The sequence below is a fragment of the Teleopsis dalmanni genome, chromosome X (assembly GCF_002237135.1).
Source record: "Teleopsis dalmanni isolate 2A chromosome X, ASM223713v2, whole genome shotgun sequence".
Lineage (NCBI taxonomy): Eukaryota > Metazoa > Arthropoda > Insecta > Diptera > Diopsidae > Teleopsis > Teleopsis dalmanni.
Window position 1 is genome coordinate 83,836,616 of NC_051848.1, and position 26,387 is coordinate 83,863,002.

Sequence of the window (26,387 nt, forward strand, 5' to 3'; positions counted from 1 at the left end):
CATTGGAATATCTTAAAGATTTCTGACTTTAAAACTCGCAGTTTTATATCTTCTGCTTCTTCTTCAATTGCAGGGCAGTGTCTGGCTCTGGGCATTGTGTAACATAAATCCATACAAATACCTACTGAGCTCTTCCGGCATTACTACACATTGTTTTTTAATGATATTTTGTTTTGAGGAAGTTTCGTCCATATTTTTCACTAGTGTTAGGCATAGGCATAATTACGTATAGGCGTATTCTTAGTTTTGCTGCTTCTTTTGTTTTTATTCATTGTTTGTTTTTTTTTCTTAAATTTATCACATTTTTTTAATTTTTTATATTACATGCAAAGGTTGAAAATTAAAATCAAGAACAAATCACCTATATGATATGGTCTATGTTTGTATTAAAACCAAATATTAAAGAATTTTAATCATATTCACAACTAAAAGTGCTACTTCCTTTTAAACAAAATATATATACAAATATTTCATCTTAACATATTAAATTTATTTTAGGAGTGTTTCAGCTTATCAGTGGAGTATCTAGTGACAATCAGGGTATAAATTACTAAAATACTTCCCAAAACATATTTTCGAGTACCATCTCTCCTTGGCTAAATCCTGATTACGACACTGCACCTTATTAATATCAGTACATAACATCAAGAAAATTCTTACGTTTATCCTATTTCTAACAGATAAAATTAATTGAATTTAAGAATATCAACACTACACTATATTTAATATAGAGCATGAAGTCCTGGAACGATTAGTCAGTGCAAATATATGATAAATGAATTATCATATATATCATATATAATATATATATTGTAAAGAACCTTTTTTTTCTTATGCCGGGGTTTTTCTCGCCGGATCCCAGAGTCGTTACAAGAATATTTTTTTCTCTGTAACCCTGAATCTTCTCGTAATTAAAAAACGGGCTATTTTCGTTAGTTTCGTGGTTTTTATTATTTTTCTCAAAATAAATTTATTACAATATTTATAGTTATACTTATGTACTAATGATATTTTATTGTAATTATAAATACGGACAATTAATATAACTCCTGAAAATAAGAGAACACAAAAGAATGACTAAAGGTAGGCTAGGAGACAACACTACCGACAGGGCTGTGTTGCTAGGTTCAGTGTTACCGACTGGGCTACACTGTGGGATTAGGAAACAACACTACCGACAGGGCTGTGTTGCTAGGTTCAGTGTTACCGACTGGGCTACACTGTGGGATTAGGAAACAACACTACCGATAGGGCTGTGTTGCTAGGAATCAGTTCTATGACTTAATAATTACCTCTGTGATTACCTTGTGAAGTGTTCTGCTTCACGACCTGTGATTGAACCTCTGGTGATGTGCACTGTTCGAAGTGCTGTGGCCAAGTCCCTGTGTTTTACTTTGCTTCTCCTTTTATACGGATTTTATAGAACGGGATAACTGTCTTCTGAGTGCATACTGTGTAGTTTTCTTTTAAGTTGTTATTGCCTGCTACTGATCTCGCTATATTCTGCTGTTGTTGTTTGCTGCATATTTATTATTAAAATTTTGCAAAAATAATTACCCTCAAAGAAATCGGAAGTATTATTACTTAATTTGTATTTTCAAGAGATTTATTGTTTCTCTTAATTTTGATAACTAAATTCTATGATAATTTATAATTACTTATTATTATCTTACTTTCTAAAATAATTCCTTTTACTTTATTAATACTTTATATATTTTTTCATAGCTTAGACTAATATTTTTTTCCGTGGGTTTGGTTTTACTAATAATAGCTTAATTCTATTGTTTTGTTTTACAATAATAATAATAACTTCATGCTATTTTCAACTATCATAATTTATTTGTGACGCGTTGGAAAAAATCGTCACACTCCCTCCCTTCATTGGAAAGGGGAACGACCCGGATGGCACCAGAATTTGCTATGAGCACCTTATGTTTTTTCCTGATTTTGCACATAAAAAACATGGCGGCGGCCCCGTTTTAACTTTTGAGCGTCCCTCTGTATCCGTTTCCAAAGTTCTGCGTGCGGTGGTTCTGGGACTAGTTTTGCAGCAAAATGAGCCTGAGCGTTGGATAGCGGATGTGTTTTGACTAACCATATCGCCAATCTGTGGTTTCCATGCTCTGGGTCGTAAATTATAATGCTTGGCTTCTGTATCGTTTCTTCGGACTTTTGAATATTTTATAAAATTCGTCTTGAGCCGTGGTGACAATCTGATCGTTCTCCGGTTGGGTTGTACAACAAATTTTCGTTTGCCGTTGCTGGTTTTCTGTGCTGACTTTGTCATCTGTTTCGAGACAACGTTCCTTAATTTGGTATGGTAATTGTTCCTGTTGGCCTTGTTGTGTTTCAATAAATTTTATTTGCTGTTGTACTATTTGCTCTTGTGTACCTTGTAGTTGTTGTAACTTTTGTACTTTGATAGGTCTCGGATCTTGCTGTGTTTTCCCTTTGTTAGGTCTCGGATCTTGTTGTTGTACGCCGTGTTCTAGCGTATCTTGTAGTTGCTGCTGCTGCCGTTGTCGATTAACTTGCTGCTGTTGCTGTTGATTAGTCTGCTGTTGTTGCTGTCGTTGTTGCTTAACTTGCTGCTCTTGTTGTTGATTAGTCTGCTGCTGTTGCTGTCGTTGTTGTTTAACTTGCTGCTGTTGCTGTTGCTTAGTCTGCTGTTGTGGCTGTCGTTGTTGATTAACTTGCTGCTGTTGTTCTTCGACGGCTATGGATTGCAGTAGTTTTTGTTTTTGCTTAAAGAATCTAGACGGGATAAAAAACTTTAGAAAATCAACCTTGAAATGTGTCCAGTACTGCCAACGACAATTGTTGTTGCGATACCATATTAGTGCATTATTTTCGAGAAGTAAGGGCATTGTGCGTGGAATTAAGTTTACATCGATGCTATACTTGTCTGCCAGTTCTTCTATGTGTTCGATGAAACTCAATGGATCCTCACCACCGTCATATCTGAAGCACCATTTTTCCACATGTTCTATTGTTTGAATGGATGAGCGCATTGTAGGACTCATATCTGCCCCTTTGTATTCCTCGTGTGATATACGTTGATATATATTTTTTTTCCTTCCAGAGTTCTTAAATTCGTTTCATTCGAGTTAAGACTTCTGTGATGCGACCAACCAGGTTCGTGCTAAAATCGGATCCTCCTTACTCATTATTATATCACGAAGTTTTCTACGTTGTATTCAGGGTCCCTGCTCGGGCGCCACTTGTAAAGAACCTTTTTTTCTTAAGCCGGGGTTTTTCTCGCCGGATCCCAGAGTCGTTACAAGAATATTTTTTTCTCTGTAACCCTGAATCTTCTCGTAATTAAAAAACGGGCTATTTTCGTTAGTTTCGTGGTTTTTATTATTTTTCTCAAAATAAATTTATTACAATATTTATAGTTATACTTATGTACTAATGATATTTTATTGTAATTATAAATACGGACAATTAATATAACTCCTGAAAATAAGAGAACACAAAAGAATGACTAAAGGTAGGCTAGGAGACAACACTACCGACAGGGCTGTGTTGCTAGGTTCAGTGTTACCGACTGGGCTACACTGTGGGATTAGGAAACAACACTACCGACAGGGCTGTGTTGCTAGGTTCAGTGTTACCGACTGGGCTACACTGTGGGATTAGGAAACAACACTACCGATAGGGCTGTGTTGCTAGGAATCAAGTTCTATGACTTAATAAATACCTCTGTGATTACCTTGTGAAGTGTTCTGCTTCACGACCTGTGATTGGAACCTCTGGTGATGTGGCACTGTTCGAAGTTGACTTGTTGTCCAAGTCCCTGTGTTTTACTTTGCTTCTCCTTTTATACGGATTTTATAGAACGGGATAACTGTCTTCTGAGTGCATACTGTGTAGTTTTCTTTTAAGTTGTTATTGCCTGCTACTGATCTCGCTATATTCTGCTGTTGTTGTTTGCTGCATATTTATTATTAAAATTTTGCAAAAATAATTACCCTCAAAGAAATCGGAAGTATTATTACTTAATTTGTATTTTCAAGAGATTTATTGTTTCTCTTAATTTTGATAACTAAATTCTATGATAATTTATAATTACTTATTATTATCTTACTTTCTAAAATAATTCCTTTTACTTTATTAATACTTTATATATTTTTTCATAGCTTAGACTAATATTTTTTTCCGTGGGTTTGGTTTTACTAATAATAGCTTAATTCTATTGTTTTGTTTTACAATAATAATAATAACTTCATGCTATTTTCAACTATCATAATTTATTTGTGACGCGTTGGAAAAAATCGTCACAATATATATATATATCTATATATATATATATATCATATATAATGAAAATTAATGTACAACTTAAACAATTTAAGAGTTTAGAATGTATAAAAATGTATCATTAAACTGGATATGAAAAATCATTTCATAGATTTAATAAAATCCATAAAATGATTTTTCTGGTCAGCCATCTAAAATTAAGTAGCTTGTTTTTCAATATCAGAAATCCAAAAGCTTAAAAAATTAAATTGAACATAATTACTGTAAATCGAACTTCAAAAAAACTTTGACCAAATTGGTATATATGGTATTCTTGAAAACCAAAGAAGATTAAATCGTAATCAAAACTAAATTTCTATGCAAGTTCCATCTCAATATACGATTGAGAAAACTTAAAAAATTTTTTTAAAAAAAATACCGAAACGACAGTCACCTACGATTCCTCGTATATTCGTAAGTAAAACGTGGTGATGCTTTCCTAAGACAAGAAAACTCGCTAATAAATGTTAGACTAAACTTACTATTTAATTAGACCAAACAAAGAAATCCATTTAATGGATATGTGACAATTGTAGCCTTTATCTAGAATATATAGTGTCATCATATACTCCGATGAAATAGGTAAAACTGGAGATCTGTGTCTTGCAAATATGTGCACTTAACAAGAAAAAAAGTGAACTCAGAGAGTCATACATTTAAAATGAAAGACAATAGTGCAGGAGCTGGAATTGTTGCACCAAAATAAATCCTATTTTAATCTTAGAAGTTTTAAAAAGTTTTAAAAAGTTTTAATTTAAGAAAATTATGATTCATCTACGCAGAAAAGCTGTTCAAACTAATGTCATTATTAATTTATTAATATCAAAATACCATCTAATATTTTAGTCCTGAGACATATTTCAATGAAATTTCCAATATGTTTAGGAAAAAATACAAACCATCTCCCATTCTGACTTTGGAATATCACCAAATATAAACAACAATTACTTCTTGACATTTTTTTAAATTATCTGAACTCGAAAAATTATTCCCAAAACATTGAATAAATTATAGGACTATGAAGAAACATCTATTATCATCGCTACCAATAAACCGCTTGAAGTTATATGATAGGTCACAGCCTTCCAGAATACCACTAAGGATTTTTATTACTTTTGAATATTGAATTCCTTATCAGTTAGGTCTCCAATCACTTCTAGTTAGACTGCATCTCTGCGATCATCGAATTACCAATGCAAAGAATGTTTGAGATTTCTGTAAACAGACTCATTCGAACTAGATACTTATTCCAGATGAGACAGTATTTAAAAAGAATTATTTTTTTACTAAACAAACAAAATTTCACTGAAATTTTACAATCCAAAAACAAAATTTAATTCTTTTATAAATAATGTTGAATAGGTTTATGTTCTTTACTGTTGCGTTATCTACTTTGGCACATCAATCCTACTTGCTTCATTCTGATGTTACAACTTTAATGTCCACTCTTGCAAAGCAAATCTTTAGTGAGTATTTCATACCCATTGCAGGTCCATCTTATCTCTACATAGTCGCCTTTCCTTCACAAGTTCCAAATTTCTCCTAACTGCCAGGTTAGTAGATCGATTCATAGTGTTACGCTATTTACTCGTTAATAGTAGTTTGAAGACCTTGTCTCAATGATACCATTTTACACCAACAGATCCAAAAAAATGTAATGTTGATGTTTTATAAGAACACGAAAGGAGCATAACAACCTCATTCGTCTATTTACGAAATTGCTTTAAACAGTCGCATTTCTTGTCGTTGAAATTTCTTTGTGGCCACAGCGAAGGAAATAGCTGAACCGGCCATTCTTTGTTAAGCGCAAGGGACGATTCAGACATAAATGATAAATTGTATTCACGTATTTTATATCTTAAATAAATGTTACTACGTTCTTCAGGTTCATCTTCAGATTCAGTTTCAGGCTCATCTTCAAGCTGTGAGTCTGTACGTTTATTGCCACATTTACTCAAGTCTGGAATAAAGAGATCGTCCAAAGGCCGACCTTGATAGAAAGACAAAGGAAAAGGTTTGCGTCTGACTTTTTTCCTATTCCTAAGCTGTGTTTCTTTGTTAGTTTTTTGACTTTCCTTTTTAAGAAACCCTAGGTGTTCGTCATTAGATTTTTCAAGCTTACCAACTTTTTCTTTGTTAATTTTTTCTGTTTCAAGAGTAGACATCATTTCCTCAAGTTTTCGTACTTTTTTCTCTAAGTAATCTATTTGATGGCGTATAGCGATAATGTCTTGTATTACTTCATTTCGGAATGCTTTATGGTCATCTTGTGAGGATAGCTTTAGTTTCGTAGCTTGTAGGTAAGAATGATGGCGCATATTCAAATCATCATCAACATTTTTTTCCTCCTCATCAGCTACCAGTTTGTCAGTTTCCGATAAACTACGCTGCACTTTGCTCTCTGATGGAGTCTATGGATTATAAATACAAAATTTAAACAAGATTTGTACTTTACTCTTAGAAATGTATTACTGACCTTTTTCAGTAAACGGTGTTCGCTATCACTCTTCGACATTTTGTTCTTCTACAATGCAATTTTGATTCTGGTTTAATTTTTGTCAAATGAGTAAATGAAAATTTGATTTAAACGAATGTCATATTTTACTATTTTAGTATTTTTTGCCGGAAGGAAAATTATATCACAATTTTAGTAAAAAATAAAAAATAATGAAGCAGAAGTTGCTTCAATTTTACAATTTAATATTTTTTTTTTCAAATGCGGTTGCTTTGTGATTTAAAAATTTAATATTATTTTTTATTATATCATATCAGTTATTGAATAGAAACTCTATGTTACCGTCTGACATCAAGAAATCCGTATTTATTTTTGCATTATACGGTGGACAAATATAGAGACAAATGTGTTTTCCTCTTCGATGTCATCACTTCTAAGCTAACTAATACGAAGGTTGAATACGATTCTCATATTGGACATATTAACCTGTAAGACAAGATGCGATCATGATTGCTATAGAGAAGGATTTCTTTATTCACATAGAGAGAATTGTCTTCTACATATATATAGTGTACGTTGGTGGATAAGTTATATGTATTAATATATCATTGCTTGGACTCATAGTTGGAAAAGACAAATGAATAGATTTATTAAATACTTTTACAAATTGCTAATCAAGTTTATAACTCTTTTTTTCGATAATTTAGTGAATATTAGTATTTTCTATTATATAGTTAACACTGTAGTGCCTTTTCATATTCCGTGTCCAATTATGTTTTTATATCAGTTTTCGTCTATGAACCTATCTATACATAATTGAATGATTCGTAATAATTCGTGAATGGGATTGGACCATAACCGTAATAATTAGTTACACATATGGCTATTTTCAGATCTGTACAATATCTCTTATCTTTTGTCTGAACAATACTAGTTGTACTTACTCTCTTTCAGAATAGTTCACTACCTTTCAAAAAGCTATCAATGAGACCCGAAAAGCAGATGGAAAAATCAAGAAGTAGAAATTTCTATGTATTTGTATAAAAATTAATTAAATATGTAATTTTTAACAAGATTGACGGTATTGTTTGGCTGTTGATATCCGGTAGGTGGAACGGAATTTAGTGAAATATTACATCTATAAAATTTATAAGTTGTAATGTCATAAAATTGTATCTGTCCAAGCCAAGCTTTTAAGTAAGGGTTACTTATTACTTATAAATAAATTACTTATTTATAATTTAAATAAAAGTTAATCACATAGAAGTAAACTGTTATAGCTATTTCTCTTGACTATTTCTCTTGTTAAAAATTTATCTAAAACATATCTAATGTTCAATGTATAAAAATATATAAATTTCTTTCGTTTAAATCTGAAAACGTTTCTTTTCACTTAAAACTATAATTTTGGTTTAAGTATGGTACAACTCGGTTTCGAATTTATTCCTATGTCATCACCTACTATCTAGCTACTTTTCATTTATCCACTTTTTAAGAATGCTTTTCCGTACCAAATCCAATTGCGCTAAACAAAATTTTATAATAAATATAATAGCTAGGTTATTCGCGAGTGCCTTCGCAAAGTAGACTTAATACCTTATAATATAGTGAGTTTCAAAAAAGGAAAATGGTTCAAAAACGATGTACTTATTAATACCAGTTGAACTCGTTTTTTAAGTATGTCATTTTTAATTTCTTCGCTGGCTTGGTCATGTCGTGAGAAAGGATGAAGATGCTCCGGCGAAAAAGGTGTTTGAAGCAGTAGTTGGCGGAAGAAGACGTAGAGGTAGACCGTGTCTCCGGTGGAGTGATCAAGTTGAGGGAGCACTAACTGGACTTGAAATACGAGACTGGAGAAGGCGCGCACGCAGCAGAGGCGCCTATGGAGACATGCTGCGTCAGGCCGAAACTCGGTAACAGGTTGTTATGGCCAAATAATTAAGCAAGTAAGTATTTCTAATTTCTAAGTGGTCGTTTCTCATGAAATGTACTGAAATAAAAAGTTGCATATTATTTTCTGTTTCCAAACAAGAGAACTATTTATATCATGAACTCACCATTACAATGGAAAAACTATAAACATTCGCCAATGTATGATTTCATCAACTACTTCATGGATTAAGACCGAGAGTGTTCATTATGCTCGAAACAATAAACGCATATGTAAGATACTTTCATCGACAGCGGGTGCCATTGGGAATGAATGCAATGAACGTATAGGATAAATATCTTTAGCATAATATGCTAACCATTGGTTTTAGTTTTAGAACAACTAAAAAAAAGTTGTTTCTTGTGCTATCCTTTAGCAAAAATCTGCTAATATCTCTACTGAAATTCTTATAAATATGAACAGTATTTACTTGAAAAATGGTTTTCGGTAGAGAAATGACAAATTAATTTTGCTAAAAATCGTTCGTTCTTTTTTAGAGTAGATTGACCACAAATTTGCATGAAATTCATTTCAAATGATTGACATTTTTTATTCTTTTGATATAAAATTTTTAGCTGATTTCACAAACATTTATACAAATTAACTGTTAATCCATTAAAATTGAATGAAAAATTTGTCTTTATGGTCATCCGCACATATTAGAGCCATATGTGAATATACATATGTATGTAGAAAGAAAAACTAGAACATCACAGCATGCCTTTCAACATCAATACCAACAAATCGAATACCGCAAATTTCACTCAAATCAAAAACCCAAGCATTACTCACCATTTCAGAAATGCTGATCACAGCGTAAAATCCACAATTGGAAAATTCTAACAAATACTTAACAGTTTGTCCTGTTAGCAGACAGACAAATGGGCAAGCGGACAGACAGGCATATCCATAGACAAGCATCCAGAGCACTACTGTTGAGGTGCAGGTAATCTAAAACAGCTTGCCTCGCCTATAGTTGAGTGCATGCATCTCATGCTTCTCATGCCTTACAACGAAAGCGTAGCAAACCAAACCAAATCAAGCCACCCGGCACAACAATTCGGCTTGTTTCATGGTTATCGAATATAGTGAAAACCTCAATGAACACTAATGATACCCCAATGAATAATTCGAAATGCCAAAGCGAACAAGCAGAAAACTGAGCGTATTTTATGTAATTTTGCTATATTCTGCGATTTCGTTTATCTTTTTGCCAATGACAAATAAACTGTGCTAAACAAAAACACTACAACAGATACAACAGATACAACAAAAAGCGACATTAGAAATAACGAGCACAGCAACAAAGCAATAATAGTGACAGGAAAATTCATGGCGTAGAATTGGCACTGGCACTGGCAATGGCATAAGCCCTGGCACTGGCAATGGCAATGGCAGTAACAGTGGAAGTGGTAGTGGTAGTGGTAGTGGTGGGACTAGTTTTAGTACTTTAAGTGGCAATGGGATCGGTAACACCACTGAAATAGGCAATGTCTACATCCATACCATAACAATAGTTCGAATCGAAGTGGATTTGTGTGAGAAACAATTGTGAGAACTTGCACGGCAATCGTACACTGTCAGCAATTGGTGAAGGCTTACAGGTGTATCACCATATTCTCCTGTTAACATATCACAGCGCTTCCACCACGGCAACTAGGAACCTTTGAAAAATTTATATCGGCTTATAGGTATTGTGCCGGTCTTACGCCCACTTTATTTATTGAGTCTAGGCAGGATTTTCATCGTGATGTACTTTCCACAGGACTATCTGCTTAAAATGCAAACCTAAAATTTTAAGTAATATTTATATACTCTTAATGGCATTTAAATTGGAATTGATAGGTAATTGATTAACTCTAATTGGTTGGGAAATAATTGACTCGGTAGTTCATGAAATGCAACTTTAAGTTAAAGTTTCTACTCTTACAACGATGAACTTGAAGTAGATTATTTAAAATTAATTAAAAGAAGCACTATTTTTCTTTAACATTAATGTATTTCCACTATTTGATAATTCTTTAGTAGAAAATGGTAAGGAAAACTTAGCTAAAATCGGATGAGAATAACAAAAGCTCTAGTTTCAGTTTTGTTTTTGGAGTTGAAAGTTTTGAAAATACAACTAATTTGTTTTCTAAAGGTACACATTTTATAATAATTTCTGTAATTACCGGCTGTGACAAATTTCTGCCCCCGAGACTTGAAATTGTTTAAAAAATTTCAAATTTAAAAAGAAACCACATCACTTTTTTTTGTTTCTGCCACATATTGAACTGGCAGAGACAGCACGTTTGTGTCTTGTTAAACCAGTTGATGGACACAATAAGCAAAACTGTGATCCACAAGAGCAAACAGTGTTGGAAAGCTGTTAAACTGTTACGCAAATTACTAATTTTCATATCATGTAATTGTTATATATACGATATGAAAGAGTGTACTTTCGAGAGTGCCTCGAAATTATCCATCAACAGACTATCCTAGTTTTCTCAGATGCATGTGGTAGGCATATCATTGAGCTACTAAGTGCTCCAGAGTTAAGCAATTTGGTATATATGTACATAAAAATCAGATCAGACGCAATTATATAAGTCAATATATGTGTGTTAGCCAAGACTATGTAAAATGTTCACAATTGTTATGTACGATTCGTGAGTTATTTTCGTTAAACGAAGAAAGTACACGCTATTTTGATTTCCTAACCTTTCACGTTCCCTTTGGCTACCCATATTCGAATACTCGATTCACACGAAAGTTTTGATTGTCATTTTAGCTGTCATTTCAAATTATTCTTGATTGCAATAGCAAAACAATTTTGACAGCTGAAAACAGAATCGAATCGTGATTTCCACAAAATCAGGTTGATTTTTACTTGGACAGTTCACTGTAATACAATATTGTACAATACAAACTAGTGCTACTGTAAATACTTTTGAAGAATGAATGAAATTTTTTCACAAAATGAAACAAAACTTTTATTTTATATTATATTGTTTTTTCTTATTTTATATTATTTCATTATATTTCACTTTATTTTACTTAATTTTTTTTATTTTATATAAGGCCTTTCGGTGGTTCGCAAGTATGACAAAAAATGCATGCTGGCCTATATTGGCGTCGCGAGACATTGGCATCACTGTTGCAACCTGTCAAATATTATGTGAAATATAAATTTCATTGTGTATAAAAATAAATAATTAACATGAATTGAATACAAAATTGAAAGGAATGGTAAAAATATTGATAATTTCAAAATAAAACACTGAAATTTATTTTTTTTTCAATTTTTAAATTTATGAAAATTTTGAATTTTGTTTGAATTTTTATTTACGTATAATTTTTGACATATGATTGCAGTATTCGTTGGAGTTTCCATTGAATGTTCACAATAGTTCACTTATTAAGTTGGCAACACTTGTTTTTTACTGGCCGATGTGATTGGCCAGTATACTTATACTGATCGAAGTAGAGAAAATAGTGTTGTTGTTTTGAGTACATTTCGGCCAGTAACTTGCCGAAAAGACCTATTATTTTATTATTATGTTAAGGCTAGTTGAGTCAGTGCACCTGAGCACTTTTACTCTCTATTAACTGAGAGGTTCCTTCAAAATCCCTCCTTGCGCCTTGACTGGATTATTGTTTATCACTTCATCAGACTAAGCAATAATTGACCTCAGATTTGCATATCTCTCCGAAAACCATGTAACCATTCTGAGATTCGATAACGCGGTGCTAGCAAGTCTGCCAGTTTTCGCAAATAATTTCAGGGTTCTATCCTTTATGTATTTTTCGATTAGATCAATCTTGAGGTCCCTGAGGATGTCATTCGTCATAATGTAGCATGATACTTTGAAAAGTCTTCTCAAAGCCTGGCTTTTTACAATTTCTAGCTGGTGAATAGTAGTGTTTGAAGATTTGCTAATCGCTACATATCCATATAGAAGTGACGGACAAATTATTTGGTCATATATTAATTTCCTATTCTTAGCGTTGCGTAGCGTTGCATTTCAGAATAGAATGAAGAATTTTGGCACAGCTAATTCTTTTCAGTTGAACATGTTTAAGCCATGTGAATCATTTGTCCAGGATGATACCGAGATAGTTAACGCTATCCTTCCAGTTTATTACCATATTACCCACTCTCAAATTTCTGATTTAATTTTATCATAAAATTTCATTGAAAGTCTGAAATTCTCCAGATGCTAAAACTATTGCTTTTATTTTTATTTTATTTTGTTTAATTTTATTTTATTTTATCATATCTTACTTTATTATACTTGATTTTATTTTATATTATTTTGCTTGAATTTATTTCATTTTATTTTATTTTATTTTATTTTATTTTATTTTATTTTATTTTATTTTATTTTATTTTATTTTATTTTATTTTATTTCATATTTGTTTATTTATTTTGGTTTGTTTTATTTTATCTTAATTTATTAACAAGGCTAATATGTCGATCATCTTCACGGGTCATTCTTAAGAAATCATGAACTAATTTTTATGAAGTGAAACTCATTTGGTGTGGGTGTTATGCTCTTTAATCATTATTACGAGGAATCCAAGTATATATAACTCAAAATAAACTTAAGGTATTCGATTTTCCAGTAATGCATGTAATAAATTTAGAAACCGGTTTTGGAGAAGGGCACATATATATTTGTGTAATATTTCTATAATAATTTCACATTTCATTGAACAAGATTCTCAAGAAAACCAAATTTTGTTTTATAGCCTAAACAATCCAATTATGGGGTGTCATATGACTAGCTTAAGGGCTGAATTAGATGTGTTGTAAAAACTCAGTTATCTCAGGGGAAGTAATATACGCAATTATTCGGAAAGTTGAAGTAAATATATGGAGAAACGTAAGAACCAATTGAATTTTGATTTATTGACGTGAGGATAGGAAAATCTCTATATCAACTAATATGGACTGAACTTGTGTTGTTTGTGCTTTTATGCTATTTTGTGTACTCTGTCATAACTTATGACATTATCAGCGTTCGGTCGTTTTATATTACATTCGCTAGCAGACGTAACTAATAATTCAGCCTTAAATAATCTGATTATAGAGTATCACATGACTAGTTTAAGTCAAGTTGATTTGGCAAACACCTGATGGGAAAGCTCTTTTAATGTCATTGAGAATATAATGGATAAAGTGTATTTAAATTAATAAAGAAAACACTAAATTCGAAATTCATGACTTCTCTTTTTGTGCTTTACTAACATCAAATATTAGTACTATTAACAAAGTGGCAAAAACTTTATTTTTATATTCAGTTTAAAAAAACATTAATTTAAATAAATAACTTTGAATATTTCACAAACAGTGTATAAAGATCAATGAATTTTTTTGTTGGAAAAGCATTGAAATATACTTATTTAATATTTTATGCAAATCTCAAATAATTGAGAATATAAGGAGTGCAAGAGGCGAATATTGAATATTTATGTTTTCCAATATTAGTTATCTTTTCATAAATATTTGAAAGCAATTTTATTTAAAGTAACTCCAAGCAACTTGATTAACATTTCAGCAGCCTGAATGCATGAATTTATTGAAATTATTCAAATGCACTGCATTTGTGCATATTCAATATTCAAAAATTAAACAAAAATATATATATGCATATACATTTAAAGATTTATGAAATATTTTAGAGAAAGAGCTACAGAAACAAAAACAATAACAACAACAAAAACAACAGTAATAACTAGAACAAAAGGAAGAAAAAAAATTCCATAAATAATGCATTTGATGAATGAAATAGCTCAGATAGACTACTAACCAATCGCAGATACTCGTATCGTACAAAAATTTGATATAAATTTCATGTTTGAGCAAATATGCAAAAATACATAAAGAAATTAATTCAATTAAATTCAATTCAACGCAATTCAATTTGCAAAATCATAAAATTTGTCGACAAACATGCCGAAAGGAAACAGGAGCAACTGCAACAGCAACAGCAGCGGCAGAGCAGCGGCAGTAGCAGGAGCAGGAGCAGGAGCAGCAAAATTTCAGCAATTCATTGCTGAACTACAAATCAATCGCATTTTCATTTATAAAATTCAATTATGCTGTGTTGGATTTTCTAATAATTTATCTAAAACAGCAAATGCATCAAAAGCATCAAATGCACTAATAACAGCAACAACAACAACGTGAGTAGTAACAACAGCAACAGCAACAAATACGACACAAACATTGCCTTGCCATTCATAATTTCAATTGCAATTCCAATTTCAATTGTTATTGCCATTGCCATTGCAATTGCAGTGGCAGTTGCAGTGGCAGTTGCAGTTGCAGTTGCAGTTACAGTTACAGTTGCCGTTTCTCATTTTGGCAATGACGTTAAAACTGAAGCCGAAGCTGAAGCTGAAGCTGAAACTGTAGTGGAAGGAAGCTTAAGCTGAAGCTGTTGTTGATGCCACTGATTTGGGAACAGTAATAATATTAATAACGAGCAAAAACAATTGTTAAGTGCAGCATCAATGGCATTGCCAATGGGTAATATTAGCCGCGATTTGTTGCCAGCATATTAATGACACTTAGCATCATTTCGATTTATTATATTTTTCAAGCACTTGATGTGGAGCATGCCAAGCGCGGTACCACATATCCGATTGGTAATTCCGTAGGGCTTTTAATTATTTTGTTTATGCACTTGTTAGTCATATTGGTGATTTTGTTATTGTTCTATGTAGTAAAATTATATTTAGTAAAAACTTTCAAAACGCAACCCAAGGCGTATTTAAAAGTTTTGACAACAGTAATGCGAAATAATGGAATTAAATTTCGAATAGTTTGCAGATACTAAAGTTAATTTATTTTTAACAAACTTGCTTCACAAACACACAAGTATACATACATATTGTATATCAAAACAATACAATATTTTAAATACCTGTTAATATTATTAGAAATTAATGTAATGAAGAGTGATCAAATAAGCACAATATGTTTTTTATTTATACAATATATTGACTGTATATATCGTTCGTCATTGCCTTAAATTCAAAAATAAAATATATATTATGTTTAATTGAATTCACAAAAATACTTAATAAAATCTGCAATTAATTAACTATATATGCTCTATCAAATAATACTTCAAAGTTTTCAAGTCATCAGTTAATCAATCACAGCAAATTGTTAATTTTTTTAGATCTAAACGTATATCCCCAATAACCCATAGATTTACTTCACACTAAACGCAACAATTTTGCTTACTTACATATCATTTTGACCAGAAATTAGTTTCAATACTGAAGATAACTTCTCCATAAAATATTGGAACTACTTGAAGTTACTCTTTAGCAAAATATTTAAAGTTCCTAAGTGATAAATGTCCATTTATTTCAAATTCCTGGGCTAAATAACTTTCATATGCTCTGAAAAGCAAAGCTGTATAAAGAATATTCCGTGTGATAACATAACAAACTTTAACGTCTTGAGAATAACTAATGATTTTTATTTACTTAGATATGATACGGGATACTTAGTTAAATTGAAGTGAACACATCAACAGAAAAGAAGAAGAACTTGAATTGAAATAAAAATATTTGTATTGACTAAAGGATGGGCGATTTACTCTGCTTGAACCAATATGAAGTTAGGGGATCCAACTATATACTTGTTCACGTTTCATCACTACTACAAAGATCCAAAACTTTTAAAATAAAGTTTTATAATGTACTGTCAATGCGCATTGGTACATACCAAGTAGTGATCTAGAATGAGAGTTTGGCATTGAACCAGTTGACGGCCCAATTTGCACAATCCCACATATAAAGGTTAACAAAACATGTCGCTGGCGATGTAATATAGCCCATACCAATCTAAGCGAATGGAAGAAAAAACTTAAACGCAGAATGGTACAACTTTTTATGGAGCACTTCCATGCTTCTCTCCAAGTATTGTGCAGAGTGTTACTAAAGTTATTAGTGTCATATAAAATACAATATAAATTGTTGGTTAGTTTTTTGATGTATCAAAAACCATTTCAATACTATGTATTCACTTTGAACGGACTAGACTCAAAAACATAACCAATACCATTTGAAGCGACTTTTTCCATTTGAAAAAGGAATAGTCAGCGCTGTTGGTCGATGAAGTTGATCATTAATAACACCTAACCATCGAAAAATAGACCGAATAGGACAACATAAATCCATTGAAATATTGGTAAAAAAACTTTAAAAGAAATCAACGTTACAAAATTTAGGAAAAAGCTTTGCTTCACATTGCTTATAACTTTAAGGAAATGGAGGATATTTTATTACAATCCGAAGAAATATATGATATATATCTAAGTTCACATATATGCTATAGAATAAGTTTATGAATTGTGAAGCTATATTATTGAATATGGTTCTAAATAAGTTTGGATAGTGGCCTATTACCTTTCATAGTTCATCATATTTGGACACCGATGAACATGATCTACAAAAGTTTTGATAAGACATACCTAACCTAGTTTAACAATTTATATTGTACGAACAACCCTAAGTATTTTGAGGTGCCTCGCAATTAATATATTCGCTGGTAAGCTTGGCATTAATATTTCTACCACATACAACACTGACAGTTGTGTCACAACCATAATATATATAATTAATTTTACAATTTTAAAAATGAACTAACAAGATAAAATTGCTTTCTATATTATGTAAGTGCCAGAAGGTCTAATCCTGGGTACCGATTCAGTCACTTAAGAGTTTCAGTCAACGCTAGTAAAGTCAACAATGATACAAGCAGTCTTTTTTGTCCTTAAAAAAACAAAAAAAATATATAGCAAATCATGTTTTTTTTATTAATTATATATAATTAATTGTGCATATGTTTTTAATTAAGAATTAAACTAATTAAAGCAGCATGAAATTTATTCAATATTAAATTATATTTTATGCATTATTTAAATTAAAAAAAAAAAAAAAACTAAAAAAATTCTGCCAGGTGTGGGGTTCGAACCCACGCTCCCTCACGGGAACCAGAACTTAAGTCTGGCGCCTTAGACCACTCGGCCAACCTGGCTGTTAAATCGGTGGTGACACTATATATATTTAAAGTACAAAAATTTTTATTTTATATTAAATTCCAAAAATGTTTTGTGTTAATTACCCGAAAAAAATTGATTTACCAAAAAATTAATCAGAATAAAATATTTCCTAAGTAGTAAATACAAGTAAGCTACGCGTTTAAATTTAAAAGACTGTTCTTTATTGTTGAAGATTTACATATTATCTACATTTAACTGTACCTTGCGCATTGCCTTTAGGAAAGACCGGCGCGCATTTGCATATGGAAGCATTTATCAACATGTATAATGGTTCGTATGGTATATGCTTATCAGAGAACTACAAATAGTCATACTTTTAATACTAAGAGTATACTCATAAAGAGCAAGTATAAGTTCATATTAGTACTTTTTTCAAACGTTACTTATACTCACTCATACTCATCATACAAATACTTTATTAAATGCTCCCAAAAAATCACCGTTAATAGTCATTATAACCAGAGATTCCTTTATCTTTGCGTATATCCTCTGCCCAATAACCTTTTGCATAAGAAGGACTGAAAGGGTCTAGGATTGCAGGATTTTCAAGTTTCTGGTGAGAAACGAACACTTAAACTATATAGTGTGTACTATAAGACTAAATATAATAATAATAACATCACAGTTTTATTATTAATACTAAAATAAATATTAATAATTTATATCTAATTAAAATTATTCATTTTAGCTATGTATTTAGTATGAGTTCGTGATACTAATATATGTAAATTTCTTTATTTAAGTTAAGACTGCCACGTTGCCACTTGGAGATAAATATTATTTATTATTCAAAATCAACAATGTTTATTGTTAACAAAATCTGCAACCGCAGCAATAAATACTATAGTATTTAAATAGTATAGTATTTAAATTATCATCTACCTATCTACCTATACTTCAAAAAAAAACCATGATTAAGTAGTAAAAATCAAAGTAGTAAAAAGTTTAGTTATTTCTAATATATTTAAGTAGATGCAAAAATAAATAATTATAAATAAAATTATTCGTGAACTAACCAAAGTATTATACTTTTAATATACAGAGCCTAAGAAAAAGCTATTTAAAAATAAGTCTAAAATGCAAATTCTAAAAACCCACAGTTTTTTCTCCCGCCTAGGAGCGTATCTTGTAGAAAAAAAATGAAAAATTTTTTCTTGAGATACATGTAGTTTTATTTTAAAAAAGGAGTTTATAAAAAAATCAGTTATACTATAGCTAAACAATAAACACAGTATATGCTCTTCTTTTACTCACTAATCTATACGATCTAACAATATAATTGCACAAAGCATGAGAAACACAACAAATCAGCTTAGACTGATTTAGAATATATAGTAACTTCCCAATCCTTTGGAGGTAGAAAAACCCAGTAATCTTAAATAGAACTATAAACAAAACTCGATTTATAGAGCAAAAATTTTTTTAATAAGTGGGCAGCCTTTTTGAAGGAACGGCACCTCATTTAGATGAGCAACTTCGTTAAAATCACATTTTTTTAATATCATTTTTCAGTTCAACACGTTTTAGCTGTGCACCTACATCCTCTCAGAATCCGAGCTGGAGATTTGTCACAATCATGCCTTGATAACCAAATACTGGTTACAAAGCCATGCCCACAGTACACAGAGATGGCTAATCACTGGAGGTAAGCACCGTGGAATATCTAACAAGAAAATCGAATAAAAAGGATATGCTTAACCCTGTTCTATCTTCAATACTGATGGTATAATTAATACATTAAGATTAGTGATTAGTAAATAGTACAATAGTCAATACATATTGAATGATTAAAAGAACAGTACTAGATAGGTAAGTAAATAAGTAAATAAATAAATAAATGAGTAAATCATTTAATAAATATAAATGAATAAATAAATATCTGGTATGGCGGAAGCAATTAGTGTTATGGGAACAACTAGAATATCAATAGATATTTGAAAAAAAGTATTTTTGTAAATTAGTTTTCTGTCTTCTATTAGGTACCACTTATGCGTTTCGTCTGGGAACTGCCCAGACTCATCAAAATGGAGAAAAATATATAAGTGATATAAAACATCGTCAATTTTTATTCTGAATTTCATATTCTAGTTAATATAATTAATCTAATTGAAAAATCTAAATAAAATTTTTAGAAATATAATAATATATAATAGGATAACCATAGATATAAGGTAATATATAACAAATTTAAGGAATAGAAATAGTAATAATAAGAAATTAACCTTAACTACATTAAAAATAAACAGTACTGATTTATAATAACCTTATAATAACAATAATAATAATATATATATTCACCTAATAAAATTCTATTGTTTCAAAAGAGAACAATAACTAAAACCAATAAATACAAAAGAATAAGTAACTAAATTAAAAACAAACAAAAATATAACTAATAACTCAATTATATTTTCCAAAATCATCTCAATAGAGTTAATAGTTAGAAGCTATTAATTTTAGGATTGAAATATTATACTGTTTTTGAACTAAAATAAAAAGTATTATACTGCCAAAAAAAACAATATGAAAAACAAACCAACAAATGTCACAAATCCTACCTTAATGATTCTCCATTATTTCATTTATTATTGATCTTTCAGCTATATTCCTAAACAATTTTATACAAGATTTTCATAAAAATTCTATAAGCATTAAACCTATCGAGCTGTGGTGGTTTCAAAATATACTTCTAATGATAGGCAAGTCTGCTATCTAACAGCAACAAAAAAGTGAAAAGCAACTCAAATATGAGACAAATCTGGTGGCTAATAAGACTATAAAAAAAAAACAGGAAAACAAGTAAATTAAAAAGAATCCGCAAACAATTGCATGAAAACAGCATTATAAATGAGTGAAAGTGCTCGCTATCAACACTAAAAACAATAAAAAAATTAACCGTTAGTTAAGATCAAAATTACTATTGAATATTTCAGCAGTATATGGCATTTTTGCTTACATTACTAGCATTTGTCTTATGATGTCTTTAAGATAGCCTCACTGCAAGTAGTGTTTACTTTGGACCTATGCTATATACTTAAGCGTATATTCTTTTCGCTATATCTACACAAATACTTTTGCTCTATGTAAGAGTTTCCGTACTGCAAAAACGAACTAAAACTTAATCGTCTGAGTAATTCTGAAAAGTATTGAACCAATATCTGACTTAAAATATAAGTAAAGGAGTAATATTCTATATCTTATGTTTTCATTTTATTGATTTGATTGAATTGTTTCAATAGTACAATTTTTTTTTTATTTATTAGTTTCTTTTTTTTTTGTTTCGTTTTTTCTTTTTGTTCATATTTTTTTTTGGTTTTTTGAGGTTTTTTTTTGATTCCTATTGAGTTTCCATAACTTCCAGTTATTGAAGCTAGAAAGTTAATCCTCCATCATATATATTAAATAAATTTGAGTGTATCTGAAATTTAAAATATAATTTTTAGATTTTTATAATTAATTTTTTTCTATAATGCTGTACTTCTTTCAACTTTAATAGTAAGCGAATTATTTTAATTATTTTTAATCACTAAAAGTAATTTAAAAAATTAACTTCTCTTTTTTTTTGGCTTCGTGGTATATAGAATGTAAACTACCATTTCAGTTGAAGTACTTACCATTTTAATTAACAATTTTTTTGTTTTCGACAATTTGTCAGTAAAGGACGTTCAGGAATTTAAGAGCGATGTTCAACAGATGCAATACCATCTCCTCCGGTATAGTCTTCGTCAATTGTGGAATCTGTTAAACCGGCATAGTCCCCATTACTGTTATCAGTAACCGTGTCTTTTTGAGACTCACCAGACGGTTCATCTGCATATAAATTAAGAACACTATCTGAGTATAACTAACTATAACTTATTGTAAAAATCTTAAGTTTCAGCGCAATAGCTAATATTGTGAATACTCCTTAGTAAGATTAGTTTACATTTACCGTTGTCCTTTATCTCCTTCTGATCCATGGTGCAATTTAAGGCCTTTGAAGAATCTTCTTCAAGAGTGGGTTCCTTAACTATTTCTGGAAATTTGTTCTTTAGATCTTGAATCCTATCAATATATTTCAAAACAAAATTAAAGTAAAGACCATAAAGAGCCTCCGTCGGTTGTTTTTCCATTTCTTTAATAAATTCATTTATGGCCTTTTGATAAAACTCTATGGCTTTTTTAATATCTCCGGTATATTCTAACTCAATTGCATAGCGCAATAATTCCATAGCGTCGGTTTTATTTTGTATGGATTCCATTATTACTTTACTTTAATTGCAGATTTTTAACTTGAACTCAGTTAAAAATTAATTAGAATGAAATGTACAATTAGAAATTATTTGAAATAATTATAAGACGCGAAGTTCACTAAAGAAAATTTTAAACATGAGATGTCAAAATTTTATATAAAACTAACATGGTATACCCCCTTTTTGTCTTTATTTAATAGACCGCTTACACCATCAAGCGTAGTTACGCATGAACATAGTTTTTTCATAGGGTGTAATATATCGGCAGAAATCACGATAACATACATATCGAAAATTTTTTTGTTTGCTTTGGATTAATTTATAGAGTTTGCAAAAGATATTTAAGTTTCCACTGCAATTACAAATTAATAATTAGTACAAAAATACAGTTGTCATGATTTTATTTCTAAGAATTATACTATTATAGGGAGTGTGAATGATCGATATTTCGTTCATGACGTATTAATGAGTTAAATGTTGGTACCATTCTGAACAAAAATGTGAACAAAGATTTATTGAACTATAGTAAATAGTGTCACACGTCTTAAATTTGGTAATAGTTGTTGTCTTCTTTTTTTTTTTTTTTGGGGTTGTAACAATTAGTTCTTTCCACCAGTCTTTGGAAACAGTTGCCATAGTCCATATATCCTTCACAATCAGGTACAAACGTATGATATAATGTTCGCGATATTTATATATATCTGAACAGTTCTGGCAGCAATTTATCTAATTTTGCAGTTTAATTGCTATTAAGTGTGCCAGTGATATTACTGACCACTTTAGTAGAAGGAAAATTGATGCTGTTACTTCTGTTATATGGCATTTACACTGCCTTCAAATGGCTCATTTTGGTCAAAAATCAAATGAGAACAAGAGGACTGATTTCTGTATACAAAATCTGATCCATTTCCTGATTTTGTATAAATGAGTTTCACATACGTTCCAAATGCAAATAAATACATTGAACATATCCTAAATAAAAGTTTTTCATGTCATTTTGACAGTTTGAGAAAGCTTGACAGTTTGACAAATTTACAAAAAAAAGTAAACAAATATTTGGAAGTTGTACTTCCTAAAAATAAATTAATCGAAGCTAAAACTAAGTTTTCAGTTTATATTGTAGGGTTTGTAGGTATATTTAACCTACATCTATCATTTTTTGGCACAGGCCAAAAATCAAATTAACAGGCAAGTTGACAAGTCAGCTGTTTGAAATGAGAACAAATAAATTACAATGAATGTGAACACTTTCAAATGACTGATTTGAAATGAACCTTTTGCGGCCAGTGTAAACGTCATATTAAGCACTTCTGTTACTTCTATTTTATTTTCTGTCGATGTTTAAATAATTGCAGTCTTTCCAATAGACTTGCTAGTAGTATTTAGAAGTCGCCAGATTTGTTTTCAATCTGTTGTGTCGTTTGATTTGTGATTTGGTTGTTTGAAACATTTTTGCACCTATACAAGTATTACACATTAATTTAAGAATATTCAATACATTAAATGCTGGAATGTGAGGTGGAATGTGAATAAAGACTTTTTGGTTAAACTGTTTTTAAAATATAGTTAAATATAATAATATAGTTCTAGCTTCAACTGACTAGAACGACCCAAATGATCCAGGCAGCTCTAAGTAGAAGAGAGTCAACTGGAATGATCATTTTTGATATTTCTAAAGCTTTTGACATGGTTTGACATAATGGTCTGATAGTTAAAATGTCTCATCTAGGTGTTCCAGGCAGACTAACTAAGATCATTGGCAGCTTTCTACTTGGGAGGTCCTTTCGCACGAAAATCAATAGCGCTCTCTCGTCAGTCCGATCCATAGAAGCAGAGGTTCCTCAGGGATCGCCACTTTCCCCCACTCTCTACAACATTTATACATCTGATATTCCATTGTTAGGTCCCTCGACTTTGGCGTTATATGCTGACGATACGTGTATGTTATACTCAGACAAATGTGCTCTCAACATAACAAACACACTTCAAGAGCATATAAACCTCATTCTGGAGTATTTTCAGAAATGGAAAATAAAAATCAATAATGAAAAAACTAAGGCTCTGTTTATAACGTGTAAGTGGAGACAGAATCCGTCAAGAGTGAGAGTGGGTGATATGGTGATAAACTGGAAGGATAGCGTTAAATATCTCGGCATCACGTTGGACAAACGATTCACATGGCTTAAACATGTTCAACTGAAAAGAATTAGCTGCGCCAAAATTCTTCATTACCTCCAACCGCTATTTAGAAATGAAAACAATGCAAAGAACAGGAAACTAATACATAACCAAATAATTTGTCCTTCTATATGGTTGTGTAGCGTTTAGCAAAGCTTCAAACACTACTATTCACCAGTTAGAAATTGCACAAAGCCAGGCTCTGAGAAGACTTTTCAAAGTTCCTTAGTACATTAGGACGAATGACATCCTCAGGGACCTCAAGATTGATCCCATCAAAAAATACATAAAAGATAGAACCCTGAAATTATTTGCGAAATCTGACAGTCTTACTAACACCGCGTTATCACATCTCAGAATGGTTACAGGCTCCTCGGGGAGATATGCAGATCTGAGGTCAATTATTGCTTAGTCTAATGAAGTGATACACAAAAATCCAGTCATGGCGCAAAGAGGGGTTTTGTAGAAACCTCGCAGTTAATAGAGAGTAAAAGTGCTCAGGGGCACTGACTCAACTCAACTAGCCTCAACAACGAGTATGTGAAAAACTCTAACATTTTTTCTGACAAATATTGAGAATTGTTCAATGTAGTAAACTGTTTTCGTTAGGTAACTAAAAACTATCTTTACTTTTACCTTGAATGAGAGATTATTACAACAAAAAGAAATTTATTTTCTTCCTAACCTAACATTTGACTATTTCAAACGAATTTGGAACAACACCACACCCGTTTCCATACAACCACAACCATAAAGTGTATATTAACTACTTAAACAACATTTAATTTTGAAACGAACTAATCAAATTTCCAGTCATGAACAAACACTAAAACAAACCTGTACTACAGAAATAATTACTATATTCCGTATAATATTACCATTAATTAGCATCCTGTCAACATTTTCGCGTAAATGTTTCAAATTAAAATTTGCTATGAGAATCGCGCTCGATGAAGCACATTCCGGCCTGCCATTCTCCAGTGCGTAGCACTATTCCCTCATAGCAACAAGGCGTTCAAGCAGTAAACGCTGCTTAACACTTAATGCCTAATACACAAAATATTATTGTTTTGTATAAATTATCATTTATGAGATACAAAAGGCAAAGCTAAATATTCCAAAAAAAAAAAATTCATAATTAGCAGCGTTTGCATGTGAAATGCGTAAGAATCTTCTCCTTACGCACTTTCTGGTTCTGTGCTGTAACTCTCAGCATTTCTTTTGTTTCGTTGTAGTGCGAGTGTAAGTGGAGTCTCCAAGGAACGCTGATAATACGCAATTACCCCATTTAGAGGTAACGATAACGCGAAAAATATTTGCTATTAGCGTTGTCATGGCATGTTCAAGTGATAAATTGTGTTTTGTGGTATGCAACGCAAGGATGCTGAATCCGTAGCTAAGCGCAAATGGAGTTGACTACGAGTTTTCGGTTTTAGTAGATTCGACAGAACTTGGCGTTAGCTTAGTTATTACCTTGCTTAACTGTTTGCGGAGAAAGTACTTGTATTGAATTTGTGGCACTTTACTCATTGTTATCTAAAAGCCAAAAATTACAAAGGCATTGATACGCGTATCTGCTTGTATTTGAGTAAAAACTTAAGTAAAAATATTTCAAAATTTATGCGTAAATTATGTGACAACGTTGGCGAAATATTTAACTCCAGTATGCAATAAATACAGCTCACTTTTTCTACTAGACAACAATTTAAACGGTGTAGTATGGAACATAGTCCAATGCTCCCCTGGGAACGCAATGGAATGAAGAAGAAGTATGGAAAGATGATGTAACTTGAATTACTACTTTCAAGTAATTAATTAAATTATTGACAAATGTGCGAAATTATTAGGTTAGGTTACTTTGGGGCTGTCCGAAGACGTGATTAGCCCATAAGGTCCATTGTGATACCCTTAAGAATTTGACACCTGTCACTATAACCATTTAGTTTTGCCCACAAAGCCACTGACACGAGCTAGGGAAATAGAATTAAGCTCTCCTAGTGAATTGAAAAAGTGCGCCCCTAAGTAAGAAAGTCAATGTCTTGCGAAAGCAGGGCACTTTAAGAGAAGGTGTATTGGTGATTCCACTTCGTCATGCTCCATGTAATGTCTACAGTGCAAATAGTCCGTAATATTGAGCATGTCCCCCTAACGGGCAGTGTCCTATAATAATTTCCACTTTGTTAGATAGTTTTGCTATCTAATAGATTGATAGATTGATTAGGTC

General features: G+C 31.4%; 2 protein-coding genes and 1 non-coding gene across 3 annotated transcripts; all 3 read right to left on the reverse strand.

Annotated features, from left to right (window-relative positions):
- Positions 1–5,625: 5,625 nt before the first annotated feature.
- LOC119687286 lies at positions 5,626–6,954 on the reverse strand. The gene is made up of 2 exons (XM_038101547.1): positions 6,779–6,954; positions 5,626–6,713 (listed from the first exon to the last, which is right to left on the reverse strand). Exons 1-2 carry the CDS (start codon positions 6,815–6,817, stop codon positions 6,009–6,011), a joined length of 744 nt encoding a protein of 247 aa, XP_037957475.1. The 5' UTR covers positions 6,818–6,954; the 3' UTR covers positions 5,626–6,008.
- Positions 6,955–17,644: 10,690 nt separating this feature from the next.
- On the reverse strand, positions 17,645–17,728 carry Trnal-uaa. Its single transcript has one exon. It is a non-coding gene; the product is annotated as a tRNA-Leu (tRNA).
- Positions 17,729–21,059: 3,331 nt separating this feature from the next.
- LOC119687287 lies at positions 21,060–22,089 on the reverse strand. The gene is made up of 3 exons (XM_038101548.1): positions 21,685–22,089; positions 21,368–21,563; positions 21,060–21,171 (listed from the first exon to the last, which is right to left on the reverse strand). Exons 1-2 carry the CDS (start codon positions 21,992–21,994, stop codon positions 21,427–21,429), a joined length of 447 nt encoding a protein of 148 aa, XP_037957476.1. The 5' UTR covers positions 21,995–22,089; the 3' UTR covers positions 21,060–21,171; positions 21,368–21,426.
- Positions 22,090–26,387: the final 4,298 nt, after the last annotated feature.

Excerpts from the sequence above, each read along its gene's own strand:
- LOC119687286 (XM_038101547.1), bottom strand. The coding sequence starts at position 6,817 with ATGTCGAAGAGTGATAGCGAACACCGTTTACTGAAAAAG. Across the intron at positions 6,714-6,778 it reads AACACCGTTTACTGAAAAAG|ACTCCATCAGAGAGCAAAGT; the intron begins GTCAGTAATACA and ends TATAATCCATAG.
- LOC119687287 (XM_038101548.1), bottom strand. The coding sequence starts at position 21,994 with ATGGAATCCATACAAAATAAAACCGACGCTATGGAATTATTGCGCTAT. Across the intron at positions 21,564-21,684 it reads GAAGGAGATAAAGGACAACG|ATGAACCGTCTGGTGAGTCT; the intron begins GTAAATGTAAAC and ends ATTTATATGCAG.